The sequence below is a fragment of the Rhyacophila brunnea genome, unplaced genomic scaffold (assembly GCF_057557595.1).
Source record: "Rhyacophila brunnea isolate RB1 unplaced genomic scaffold, BYU_Rbru_1.0 scaffold_1, whole genome shotgun sequence".
NCBI classification, from domain to species: domain Eukaryota; kingdom Metazoa; phylum Arthropoda; class Insecta; order Trichoptera; family Rhyacophilidae; genus Rhyacophila; species Rhyacophila brunnea.
Window position 1 is genome coordinate 16,452,506 of NW_028232751.1, and position 14,622 is coordinate 16,467,127.

The 14,622-nt window shown below is 35.9% G+C and overlaps 1 protein-coding gene across 1 annotated transcript in view; it reads left to right on the top strand.

The window, feature by feature from the left end:
- LOC147079529 (nuclear factor NF-kappa-B p110 subunit-like) overlaps positions 1–5,266 on the top strand; it is a 32,026-nt gene extending 26,760 nt beyond the window's left edge. Inside the window, exon 8 of the mRNA XM_085960837.1 lies at positions 5,064–5,266. Within this exon, the coding sequence (XP_085816963.1) occupies positions 5,064–5,266 (203 nt within the window). The remainder of the gene's footprint in view (positions 1–5,063) is intronic.
- The last annotated feature ends 9,356 nt before the right edge of the window (positions 5,267–14,622 follow it).

A 14,622-nucleotide genomic window follows, 5' to 3' on the forward strand; every position in this document is an offset into this window, starting at 1 on the left:
TCGAAGAAATCCAGAAAAAAACGAGTTTTTTTGTAAAAAAAAATATATATCCCGCAATTATCATTATTTTTATAGGGTCCCTTGAAAATCGTAGAATCGGGGTTTCACTGTATTCGATTGTCAAATTCAGTAGTCTGCCATGTACAAGTATACAACGCAGATGAGACGGGTTTATTTTGCAAATTCTCCTTCGGAAAACGTACGTTCATCGCGAAGAATATACCAAGGAGGAAAGTGCCCAAGGACCGCATCACAACTATGCCGTGTTCCTATGCGACCGGGACACACAAACTGAAGCTTTTGGTCATAGGGAAAACCAGGAGTCCTAAGCCATTCAAGGATATCTGCCTCACTAAACAACTAGTGTCAAGTGATTTACTGTTTAATATTTAGTTTATTAATATGTATAATTTAGTAAATAATAGCTAGTACAAATTTCTCACAAAAAAAAAAACTATTTTTACGAATTTCCTGCTTTAATTTTTACTATATTTTGTATGTATGCACTATAATCTGCCACTTTCACTGATTTGACACTTGTCTGGTTTTTGGGGTGGTGGATTACTGAGAGAGTACTGTACTTACGCGATACAATCGAATTGACCAAAAGTTCACCACAAATTTATTTTGAGCGGAAAAACTGTCGACTTTGGTTTTTTGGCAGGAAGAACTAAATGAATCTACCGATTTTGGTTGGGTGGATTTTATTTCATTATGTGCGGAAAAGGAAGAACGGCACTGAGAAAAGAATTTGGGTTCTGTGAAGAAATTATCTTGACATGCTTTTAACCAATGTAATACCGAAAAATAAATATTGATAAGTTTGGATGATCGAGGTTCTATTTTATTGTTAATGACAAAGATTTTAGAATGCTGAAAATTGTATTATTGTAAATAAGTGTTATGTATTTTGCAAGCGTGCACAAAGAGAACTTTTTTTAACTATCTAGTTCATTTTATCCATGCAATTTAGTTAACTGACATGACATCTGCTGCATTGTCCATATAAAAATTCTTTGTGGCTCCCAACAAAATTAACTTCATCGTGACGTTTGGTAAAATTGGCGCGATTGTTAGGGTTGTCAGTTTTAGATATTTTGAAATGTTGCATCAATTCACTCTGTGTGAACTGCTTTAATTTACTGAATCATTTTAATGTCTATAAACATAGATATATACTCATATGATGATCATTACTGTCATTCATTTACAGAACTCCGGCTTATAAAGACATCACCATCACAAGAGACGTCTATGTGTATGTCGAATTGTACAGGCCGAAAGATGGGGCTGTTTCAATTCCTAGAAAATTTCGATACAAGGTAACTTTTAGTATTACAGCTGCACACCTACTTATTAATTGCTTATTAATTTAAATAATTGCCTAGGTCAGTGGTCGGCAAACTCAGTCAACAGAGCCAAATATCAACAGTTCAATAATTGGGTTTCTCTTGAGAGCAAAATTTCTTAAAATGAAATTATATACCTATGTAGGTACCTACACAGTTCATTAACTTAATAAACTTTAGTTAAAGATTTAGGTCTTATTTAAACTATAGGTACACTCAGTGGTCGGCAAACTCATTAGTCAATAGAGCCAAATATCAACAGTACAACGATTGAGATTTCTTTTGAGAGCCAAATTTCTTAAACTTAAATTATTATATACGTAGGTAGTAAGTAGCTACACTGCTAATTTACTTAATAAACTTTAGTTATAGTTTTAAGTCCTAATTAAATTATAGGTAGGTACACTGAATAAAAATCATACGTAATAATGATCTTATTTTATTAATAAAAATTAAATTGTAAGTTAGGTATCCATAAAATTGAATCATGACAATGACTGACAAACTCAATGTGAATAATGGCCTTGCATCTCCTTGTAAAGTTTGGGTAAGTCAGGTTCATATCTTGTTAATTTAATTTTAAGCACGATTCCAGGTTCTCATCGATAAATCGATTTCTCAATTGACTCTTGATTTCCTCTCTTGGAAATCTTTTTAGTAACCACAAAACTTGCAATATTAACATTGTTGAAAGATTTTATTCAGTACCTAATTAAATACAGAACTTGATTTTTCTTGACTCTTCTCCTCAGCTGCTTTCTTCCTTGCATCATCGACAAAATATTTAGTGCAAAATTATGAGTTTTTAGTTGTAGTATCTCTCTAAATTTGAATGCGCCAATTTTTCCCGATACATAAATACAGGTCGGTAAGCCATTTAAGTTTTGAACAAACGCGAAGTCTCGGTCTATTCAACATTACATTTACGGTTATCCTCTTCCATTTTCTTTGCTTCTTCTTTGTAGCCATGTCAAATATGGGAGAGAGCATCTGTGGCAGAGCCGCACTCAAGGGGCCAAAGAGCCGCATGTGGCTCGCGAGCCGCGGTTTGCCGACCACTGGGTACACTGAATAAAACTTGATATGTATTATACTTAAAAATGATCCTATTTATTGATAAAAATTAAATTGTAAGTACGGTATTGACATATCCTCAGGGTCTTTATGGCTTAGCTCAGTCGTGGCAACCCGAGGTGTCAAAGATTTTATTTGTAGTTTAAATTTTATTTGTTTAAGTTCAAATGGTCTGTAAATGATATATATATCTATAATAAAATGCACTATTTAGCAGGTATGGTATTTATATTTTCTTCACAGTTGTTGTTTATACAAGGTTTACATTCGAAGTTTGATTTCTTAATTATAATTTCTTTTTTTTTTTTTGTTAACTGTCAATTCATGGTGGAACTGCATTGTATTGTTGTTTTTATTTAATAAAACGCAATTTTTTTATAGTACTTATTCCACTTTAATAACTTTAAAGTGGAATGAATAAGTACTATAAAAAAATTGCGTTTTATTAAATAAAAACAACAATCTTAATTATAAGTTATTTACTAGTACTTTGTTAAACATGTTTTAATTCTGTGGATATTCTAATTGTTTACAAAAGCTCTTATAACACGCGAGAGTTTATTTGATACTGTATTATTTATTCACATGACGTTAGTTTGTTCAGGTAATACAGAAAAAGAAACTTTTTTATACGTGTTTCTTGTTTGAGACAGGAATGCCAACTGACTCTTCCATGGGGTTCTCTGGCCAGTAATCAACGAAGAATCTAACGGATCTGCCATGGGGTTCCCAATGCCAATACGCAGCACTTCCGGTTACTATGCGGCGGGTTTGAATTATTTAAAACGCGCGGAGTTCAAATTGCTTTCTCTCAAATTGATCATTTTTCCATACATTTTATACATTTGCATAATCTTAATATTAATTATACTATTATTTAACATCTCATTCGTCCGGTACAACTCACACACTACATCTTTCACACTGTTTACATATTGAGGGTATACTAACAGAATGCATTAACTCAGTTTTTGCTGTTTTTCTGTTTTAAATGCGAAAATGTATACAATTTTACGCTCTATGTCCTGGTAAAACGCACAAAGGCTTAGGATATAATGGTACGAAAATAGAAACATTATTAAATCATATTGTTATTTTTTTTATTCTGATAGAAAGCATGATAATGACCTAATGCGTTCTGCATATACAAAATACAGGACTTGTAACATGTCGTATATTGTGTTTGCCATAAAGGTTAGTCTTTATAATGTAGAAAAAATGTTTTAAATCATAAAAAAAATCTACGTGGGAGAACACTTTAAAAAAAAAAATTAAAGTCCTTTTTGCGATTATCTCAGAACTTGTTTTAATGAGTTAATGCTTTCTGTCAGTATACCCTCGAATTTATTATTGTTCATACAATTTAATTTACAACTTTAGACATTTACTACAACAATTAGGGTAATACAACATTAAAACCTTATCTACTAAACAATTATTTATTAACTAGAATATATTGATGGATTATCATGGAGCTTGTTTGCATGTTTTGTTAAGCTGACGATTTTTGAGATTAGGTAACATGTTTCAGCCTTTTTTTTGAAGTTACAGTGTAGGCACTAGCAATAGGCTAATGTAGGAACGTGTCAGTATCCATAAAATTAGATCATGGCAATGACTGGCAAACACTCAATGTGAATGCATCTCCGTGGGAAGTTTGGGTAAGTCAGGTTTGTTTGTTGATGTTTTTAATTTTAAGTCTTATTGATGATTCCACGTGCTCATCAATAAGACGACTTCTTAGTTTACTCTTGATTTCTTTGATTTCTTCTCTAAGAAGTCTCTTTACTAACCACAAAACATGCAATATTAACATTGTTGGAAGATTGTATTCAGTGATTTAATACAGAACTTGATTGTTCTTGACTCTTCTAAAGTTCCTCAACTGTTTTCTTCCTTCATCACTGACAGGATATTTAGTGCTAGTTTAGTTGTAAAGTGTCCCTCCAAATTTGACTTGTTATGCGCTAATTTTTAATAATAAAGGTTGGTGGGCGACATAAGTTTTAAATAAACGCGAAAGTCTTCATCCACTCAACTTAAGTGGTTAGATAAGGATAGTTTGATTAGTTGCAAAAAACACCACCGTAGCGCGACAATCTATTTTGACCATAGATAATATATGTACATTTTGATCAATCCACGAGCATTTCACACATTTAGTTTAGTTGCAAAAAATACCACCGTAGCCCTACTATCTAATTTGTCCAATGCATGAACAAGGCAGAAAAATTACTGGCGAATTCACGCACTCACCAGATATTTTGTCTAATTCGTAAATAAGGCAACGGGCTTGCATTTTTCATGATTTAGGCAAAATTTAGCCCATTTCATGTAATAGTCAATTTCGCACATTCGGCGTAACATATATAATCAATGTTTGTATGTTTGTTCATATTTTATGCACTGCCATACCGTTTATTTTGTCAACTTATTGCTTGCACTTGCGCGAAGGTTATAGGCATAGTATAATTAGTAGCGCGTGTGTCGTACCATAGACAATCAGCAAAAGACAAACAGCAAACGTCAAATGGCACATGTCATTCGCAGTTTATCGTACATTATTATCATCGATGCCGATCAATGTGAGTCAAGCGCTATTTTTTTTAATTGCTTCGTTAAAAAATATGCTTCCAATAGTTCATCACTTAGTAGATCTACCAGCGCAGCACGTAGAAATAAGCGAATTCGAGTTTCTCAAACAAACGAGGAACGACAAGCGAGCTATGAAGCAGATCGTTTACGAATCGCTTATTCACGTGCATCAACTTCAGAATAACGACATGCCGCAAGAATCGAAAGAGTACGTTTACGTGCTACCCAATTGCGTACATCAGAATTAGACGACCAACATGCAACGAGAATTGAAAGAGAACGTTCACGAGCTATTTGATCTCGACGAACAGTACATGTTGATTTGAATCTTGCTGCATTTCAATATGATGTTAGCTACGATTACAGTTCGCATCCCAGTGTAAATATCGGCAAAATGGATAAGGTGTGGGCGTTGCGGTTCACTTAAGTTCAACAACGAAACACCAGGAATGTGCTGCGCGAATGGCAAAGTTAAATTGCCGTCATTGCATCCACCACCTATACGAAAACTCACTCAAGATGAAAATGCGCGTACATTTGCAACGCGATGCGTGGTCAGCCACATTTTCAAAACAGCTATTGGACATTGGTGAAGGGCGTTGCGGACATGCTATTTTGGCAGCAAAAAACACTGACGTCAATGCAATCAACCACGCAATTCAAGAACAAATTGCAGGCCATTCTGTTGCCTACAAATCAATTGACAGCATCATGAATGCGGACGAAGTTGTAAATTATCCAATCGAGTTTTTAAATTCGTTTGGAAATTTAAGTGCTCATTCCATCCCTAGACGGAGCCGCACGGGACTGTTGCTGCAACCATGCACCGTAGTGCTTAAAGAAGAAAGTTAAGAAAGAATTTTTTTGTCTTTTGGATTGACTGCTGTCCGCTGACGTTAAGCGCCCTGTGTACCCGTATACTGAGTGTACGAATTGAAATGGATGAGTCTATGAGTCTACAGAGGAGTCGGGACTATCCCGCTCCCCATACGACACTGCAAATTTCTCGAATGCCGCAAATTTGGCCTCAGTTGCTATCAGATCTCCATGACCAATTGGGCCCATGTGAGGACGGACCCTGGCAAACAGCTCCGCTCGTTCGATAAGCGGGCAATCCCAGAGGATGTGTCATGCCCGCAGGTACAACCCGGCCCATCTACTATCAAGCCAAACTCGTGGAGTCTGGCGGTGAAGTTGCCATGGCCGGTGAGGAACTGGCTAATCCAGTGCAAAGGTTGGAGTCTTCTAGTTTGGTGCCTGCAGAATACGTCTGGAAAAAAACGGTAAGTGTGCCGCCCCTTGGGGGAGGCAGTCCACCTCGCCTGCCATGCCGCAAATGCGGTCTTGTACACAATGTCACTTACAGTCTTTCTATAACGAACGTCCTCGGATCTCTGCGGTGGTGTCAGATGGACACCGGCGAGTGTTGTGCTGATCCCCCTCAAGAGAAGGGTGATCGATCCTCTGACTTAGACGTGCAGATCGAGGGGTAGCCCCCCCACGAGTACGGCAAGCGCGTCAGTAGAAGTTGTGCGGTAGGCTTTGGTAAGCGAGATCAGCGCAAGTCACTGCCCGCTTAGTAGTGCACGTTTCACGTGAGTGAAGGAGTTTACTCGGGAATGCCAAATGCTGGAGGCGAAACCGGCAATTCCCATGAAAATTGCGCCGTATACAACCTTAAGGGCTCTAGGTTTAAGTCCCCAATTGCTGCCCGCCATTCGGGCCATTCTCTGATAGGCCAAATTGGCCTTAGAGACAGCCGTCTTGGCGTGGTGAACGAAAGACAGCTTGTCATCAAGAATTACTCCCAGATACATACCCTTTCGAAGAAATGCACTGAGGTCTGACCAAAAGGAACCGTGGGTGGCCGTCGAGTTATGTTGACCCGAGAACTACCCCTGAGGAGGACAGTTTCTGTCTTGCACGGGGCAAAGGTCAGCTTGTTCAGCAACCCCCAATTAAGGAATTCTGCCCAAGGCGTCCGTGGCTGCACGCTCAAGGGCCGGTCGGCTCGTCGCCCCAACAAGCAGGAGCAAGTCGGCGTACGCAACAAGCGTGCAGCCCGGAGGCAGTGGCAGGGACAGAAAGTCGTCAAACAGTATGTTCCACAAAAGGGGACCCAGGACGGAGCCCTGAGAACACCCCATGGTGATCCTCCTGGGGCCGGAGTCGTAGGTTATCTCCCTATTGCTGAAGTAGCTTTGAACCAAGGCAAAGAGGTCCCCGGGGATCTGTCTCAGCCGAAGCTTTGCCAGAACCAAGGGCCACCACACAGTATCAAACGCGCCCGCGATGTCGAGAAAAATCCCAGCAACGAGGTCCTTGCCAGAGCTCTGCACAGAACCGATCACAAAGCGAATCGCATCCTCGGTGGACTTTCCGGGCCCCAAACCCAAATTGTCTTTGCGAGATTGGACAGTTTTCCGACAGGTGGGACTCAATCCTGCTGTTTATCAATCTTTCCAATATCTTCCCGAAGACGGGAAATAGCGTAATCGGTCTATACGCTTTCGGGTCACAAGGAGGGCGACTGCCGGCTTGGGGATCACCGTGAGGTGGCCCTTCTTCCAGCAGTCGGGGAATATGCCACTACTCATGCATTCTTTGTAGAGTTGCGTGATCTTGTGTGAGGCGAACTGCCTGAATGTTTCCGAAAGAGGTGACCTTCGTTTGTTCATCACAAAAATTGAGCCAGGTATTCAGTATTTAGTTTTGCAGCATCAGCTTCAGGGATCTCATTAATAATTTAATTAATTGAATGTAATTTCATCAGACTTCATGCTTCTATGTATGCAAAGTATAAATAAAAAGATTTATTTAACTACAGTAAGTGTTTTATAAAGATTTAAAAACTTAGTGAAAGTCTGACAAAGTATTTGGTAAGTAATTATTATTATATGCTTTAACTTGCTGTTACTCTGCTTTATAAATTGTATGAAGGAAAGTTACTTCCCTACTTTATAAATCACCATTACTGTGGAACCGGTGGGCGGTTAGCAAATTCAGTTGCTTGCGATGACTCTTGATTCCACATCTTGCACACTACTCTCTTCTATAACTACTCTGACCTCATATTGCTTGTGCTTCATCTTTCCCCAGTGAACATTCTCCGCAAGATACAACTCTAATTTCAAGATAACCGAGTCATTTATCCCCGTACAATAGGGTTTTCCACCGAATCTCCCAGAAGTCGCAATGTAAAAAGTCACTATCAATTATTCAAGTCACTAATTTTAAATATTGGAAACATAATATTCATATTATGAAGCATTGATGTGTCTTTGACGTGCTGTCTTCTATGGCAGTTTGGCAACTGAATTTTAGTACATCTCTCTATCCTAGCACTTTGTAGTCAGGCACTTCAAATAATAGACCTTCGCTTGTGGCGGGCATTCTTTAATGATTTGCATAAAAATATGGTAGGTACTCACTAACTTTATTCTAAAAAGTTAAAAAAATACTTCGTAATTTTATTATATTTTTGAACTAAATATAAATACCTATATCTGCATAATATCTAGTTATTTATTTAATGGATTCTGAATGTTCTCAGTCTGAATTTATGCAAATATTCAAAACATTATATTATAATATAAAAATAAAACTAATGAATCAATCAACACAAAATATTTGTTATCATCCTTTCGTTCTTTATTATATAATATAAGTACTCCTATCTTACAAATTTATAATGCTACATATATGCTTATAACTACAATTATGTAGGTAAACAATTATAAACATTTTTTTATTCAAAACAGAATAGAGATTCTTTATTAGAAAAAATATATCTCAAATCCCATCTTTTTTTTTCAATCATTGCTGTTTGGTATTTCACACCGATATGCTATGCCGTATTTTTATGTATGCCGCAAACAACCAACAGTATAAAAACACGTATTTTCACGTGTCCCGCTTTCTACTTTCAATACACGAAAAATGTAATTTTACATGTCTGATGACAATGTGCTAGCTTGACCTATGTAAATTATGGTACCAATAACCTAAGCTAATTAACCTAACCTAAGCTAAACATTGTTTTCACTAAAGCCTATCACATCACTTACGCCTTGGACATCCAGCCATTGACTGAGCTTGCATATCCAAGAGAATTTCCTTGTGCCTACTCCTCTGCTGCCCCTCTACCTTTCCTTGTATCATGAATTGGAGTAAATCACATTTTCCACTTTGGAAAATTTGGCCGTAGCAAAGGCCTAAATGTACATATGAAATTGAAATTAAAAAAACCCTGGTCTACATATTAATTTAGCTACAATGCCATTTCAAAGCAGACATTTGAATATAAAATTTAGTATACATACCCGTGGAAAGATATTTCATCAATTTTATGGAGGCATACAAAAGCAATTCATTGACCATGACATGAATAGTCACGTCAAACACTTAAGTCCACTAAATGTAAAGCAACAGACTACCAGAGAGCGAGCTGTCATTTTGTTGTGGGAGGGGCTGCCAATAGAAGTAGAAAGTAATAAACTTAGTACAACCACACGTGCAGATTGTTCGATTGTTGCCTCATTTTCTGATACTCTGGATCTTTCATTAATTTGTCAAATGTGTTCAGGTGGCGCCGAGAATGAGGCAAGCCGCTCCGAGGTTGTTGTCCTCTCTCACGTCCTCCAGTGACATGTTGAAAAATATGGAACCGAATGGTATGGTTTAGTTTTAACACTTAAGGGCGGACGTGCTCAGCGTGGGTCAAAATGGAGCTTTTTTTCTATTTTCAAAGCATGATCCTGGACATACCTTAAACGTTGTAGATAATCTATTTATATAATTTTGAAGCCTTATTATCTGTTATATTTATTTTAAATATTTGATGACTGCATAAAGTATTTTTATTACATAAAATAGTATTCTTTTAAACCTCTCGCTCTACTGTTTAAAAAAAAAAATCGGTTAAGTACATGTTCAAACACGCGCGTTAACATCATTTTACTCCCTACTTCAATTATAGTTTGTCAATTTATGGCTACGGCCGTATGTTTTAGCTTAACCACTGGGGAATACCAAAAGAAATGGCGTATTTCAAAAAAACACTACCTTATTCTTAGGTCAATAATTATTATAAAGCAATCATTATTCGTAGGATGTTTATCACACTTGAATGGTCAAAGACATGGCTTATAATTAGTATCTTTAGAATTATCTTCAAATGTGTTAATATTGCCCATTTTTTGAATAATAAAATGCCTAATTCTTGTGAAATTTGGGATCACAGAGATTATCAATATAATTTTTTATCGTAAATATTTCACTATAATAATGTCGATATAAATTATACTGATGGTTTTATAAATGCGTTTAAAAATTAATAAATGTAAAAATCTTAACACCACTGCACATTTATGTACTGAAATATGACTATATTCTAAAACATTAGAGCGAGAGGTTTAAAAGAAAACTATTTTATGTAATAAAAATACTTTATGCAGTCATGAAATGTTTAAAATAAATTTAACAGATAATAAGGCTTCAAAATTATATAAATAGATTATCTACAACGTTTAAGGTATGTCCAGGACCATGCTTTGAAAATAGAACAAAATCTCCATTTTGACCTACGCTGAGCATGTCCCCCCTTAAACTTTATTGCTATTTAACGCTTTCCCTGCCAATATGTAATTAATCAGACATCCAGTTGCCAATTCTAATATATACCTACAAATAATAGTAGAGTTTTTCCATCAACAAATTTGCAACTGTTGATTGCAGCCGCAGCCTTAATATTTATTACGTTCTCAATATTACAATATTCATTTATAATTTATGAGTTAAAGTTAGGGGACTAAAATTCATATGAAATTGAGAAATAATTGATTTTTCAATTTATTATAACTTTTTGTACCAACAATAATATTCATGGTGGCTTAAATTGACAATAATTTCTAAATACACTGAATTTTGAATTTGATACGTTCGAATTAACTGGGTTGTATTGTAATATAATATGTACTCCTATCTACGGAATTTGTTGATTGTATTATTAATTTACATACTTAGTTATTTATTTATAGCTGATTGTTTAATAATTTTTACAGGACTCCAGGCAGATTGCAGCAAGACTGGACTTAGAAATGTAAAAAAACCTGCTGTTGAAACGGTATGTATAAAAAAATGTCACATAAGTAGAACAGGCACATAGGTATTGCATCTTAAGTAGATGAAAATGAAGTCCAAGTTTTGAAGCTAGTAGGGGATTTTTGGCAGCATGTTTTTACTATTGTCTAAATAATTCGGACCCGAGACCCGCGACATATAAACTGACGCAGCAACGGTTTAACCATCGTGAGCGTCAAAATCCCCATTTAAATAAGTAATTATAAAATAAAACCTTACTCGTGAATACACAATTATCACATTCTCTTTCGCGCTACCCAGAAACAGATTGTTAATAACATATCACGCAAGTTCAAGTAAGCTCGAGTCGCATGCAAAAGTGTGTAATGTCATTTTACTTAATATACGCATCAGAACCGTATTGAAGTCATTTCACGCGTATCACGTCACCACTAATCTTATACGTGATCGAATGTTTTTTTATTATCTGTAAATTTACACATTTTCTTCTGTATGTTTGTTTTTACTGGTTTGATGGGCATATTTTTAACTTTAATTTAAAGTAATGTTTGATATTAAATTTTGCATTATATTGAATATTTTTTTGTATTCGGCGACTTTATAGAAAACACTGCGATACCCATGGGCTGGAAATCCATAGTATAGATGTTGCTAGGTATCGTGTTGATTTAAAATATACATATTGTGCAAACTGACTAATTTACACTAATGGCTAATAAGGAGTTTTCACCACTGCTTTGCTATAAAATACTCCATATGAAATTTGTGTTTATGCCAATCTTGAGTCAGCACAATATGTATTACATTTTTCTATCTTGTAAAACTCTGGTTAAAAATAAGATTTCTTTTGACTACACTAATACACTTGTATTATCGAATATCTACCTCTGTGTAACACGTCTTAACGGCCTACATGCTCAGCGTAGGTCAAAATGGAGCTTTATGGTATATTCAGAGCATATCCTTGAACATTCCTTAAACATTTTAGATAATCTATTTATATAATTTTGAAGCCTTATTATCCTTTATATTTATTTTAAACATTTGATGACTGCATAAATTATTTTTATTGCATAAAATAGTATTCTTTTAAACCTCTCATTCTAATGTTTTAGAATATAGTCATATTTCAGTACATCCATATGCAGTGGTGTTAAGATTTTTTAGATTTATTAATTTTTAAACGCATTTACAAAACTATTAGTAAAATTAATGTTAACATTATATAGTGGCATATTTACGATAAAAAATTATATTTTATAATCTTTGTGATCTGAAATTTGACAAGAATTAGGCATTTTATTATTCAAAAAATTGGCACGATTAACACATTTGAAGATAATTCTAAAGATACTGATTATAAGCTATGTCTTTGACCATTCAAATGTGATAAACATCCTACGAATAATAATTGCTTTATAATAATTATTGACATAAGAATAAGTAGTATTTTTTTGAAATACGCCATTTCTATTTGCAATTTCCCAGTGGTTAAACTACAACATACGGCCGTAGCCATAAATTGACAAACGATAAATGAAGTAGGGAGTAAGATCATAGTAACGCGCGTGTTTAAACATGTATCGTTTTTTAAAAAATATTTTTTTTTCGGTTAGATACATGTTCAAATACGCGCGTTAACACGGTCTTATTCCCTACTTCATTTATCATTTGTAAATTTATGGCTACGGCCGTATGTTGTAGCTTAGCCACTGGGAAATGCCAATAGAAATGGCGTATTTCAAAAAAATACTACCTTATTCTTAGGTCAATAATTATTATAAAGCAATCATTATTCGTAGGATGGTTATCACATTTGAATGGTCAAAGACATAGCTTATAATTAGTATCTTTAGAATTATCTTCCCAGAATCCAGAATTATCGTGCCCATTTTTTAATATTAAAATGCCTAATTTTTGTCAAATTTGGGATCACAAAGATTATTAAATATAATTTGTTATCGTAAATATGTCACTATATAATGTTAACATTAATTTTATTAATGGTTTTGTAAATTCGTTTAAAAATTATTAAATCGAAAAAATATTAACACCACTGCACATGGATGTACCGAAATATGACTATATTCTAAAACATTAGAGCGAGAGGTTTAAAAGAATACTATTTTATGTAATAAAAATACTTTATGCAGTCATCAAATGTTTAAAATAAATATAAAGGATAATAAGGCTTTAAAATTATATAAATAGACTAGCTGACCCGTTAAACATTGTTCTGCCATATAAATTATATCTAGTGAATATTTTGGCTGTTAAATAAAAAATAACGAATGTATCGTAAGTGTGTGGGGATGGGATCTATGACAGAAAGGGGAATGGAGCGCTGTAGACGATGACCGCCGATAAAAACAAAAAAACACCAACCATTCATTTTCTCAATTGAAAATGAGTAATGATGTTCATAATGAATGAATTACCTGTGACAGGATCTCGTTGCTTAATGTTTATGCATTATCCGTCTTGTCCCTTCCAGAAAATTAGCGGATATTGGAGAGCGTCGTATGAACGCTGTGTGTCAGCGATGAACTCCAGATTATTGTTTCTTCTTCGAATCACGATTTCTCGCGTCAATGTGCGGTCGCCAACCATGATTCCAGCAATATCGTCAACAACAGGCGCATTGAATCGACGCACGTGCTCTCCAGCTGGTGTTTATCAGGATTTATGACAATAGTGTGATTGCCACTTGGCAATTCGTGCATGTGTGCTTTGAAGAATTTCAATAATTCATTGTGCTCATCCAATAGGGCGTCCAGTTCGCCGACGATGCGCCTGGCATTAGGCGAATTAAGGTTATTATAGCCGCAACCTGCATCCACTCGATTGATGTCCTCACCGCCCATGAAGAAGATTTGTAAAAATTTATGTGGTTCGTTTGGCATTGGCACCAATGAGCCTACTTTGTGGTATACTTGGCCTTTGATTTTGAACGTAGAATGGAATTGTTGACCATTTGCCGCAGTATTGTGAACTATTTCTGTTGCTCCGAACGAAGTCATTTGGAAGCATGAATTGAATGTGCGAATGGACTTCAGGAACAGGTTTGAATCTGGAACTGTGCCGATGAGCAAGCCGTTCAATGGTTCTGGTGGTATCTCAATTTCTGGTAGTTGCACTTTTCCTGATGCGCAACACATCCCGGCTGACTCATGTTTGAATTTGAGCGCATGACAATGGGGATATTCTTTGTCCATAGCACCAATCAGCACTTTCGGATGAGCGGAATAGTCAATATCAGGCTCGTACTCGAATGCGAGGTGAAGGAACGAAGCGGATGTAAATGCTCGATGTACTTGTTGGCGTTGTCGGTCATTTGCTCTGCGTGTGTTAACTACGTTCCGTTCCAATTGTCGTTGTTGATTTCGTTCAGCTCGTGCCTCTTGTGATTGAGATGCACGCAATTCCGACATGCTCACACGCACGTTTTTGTTATCTTGTTGGATTTGTTCGTCTGTTCTTTCTGCTCTACTATTTCGCATGT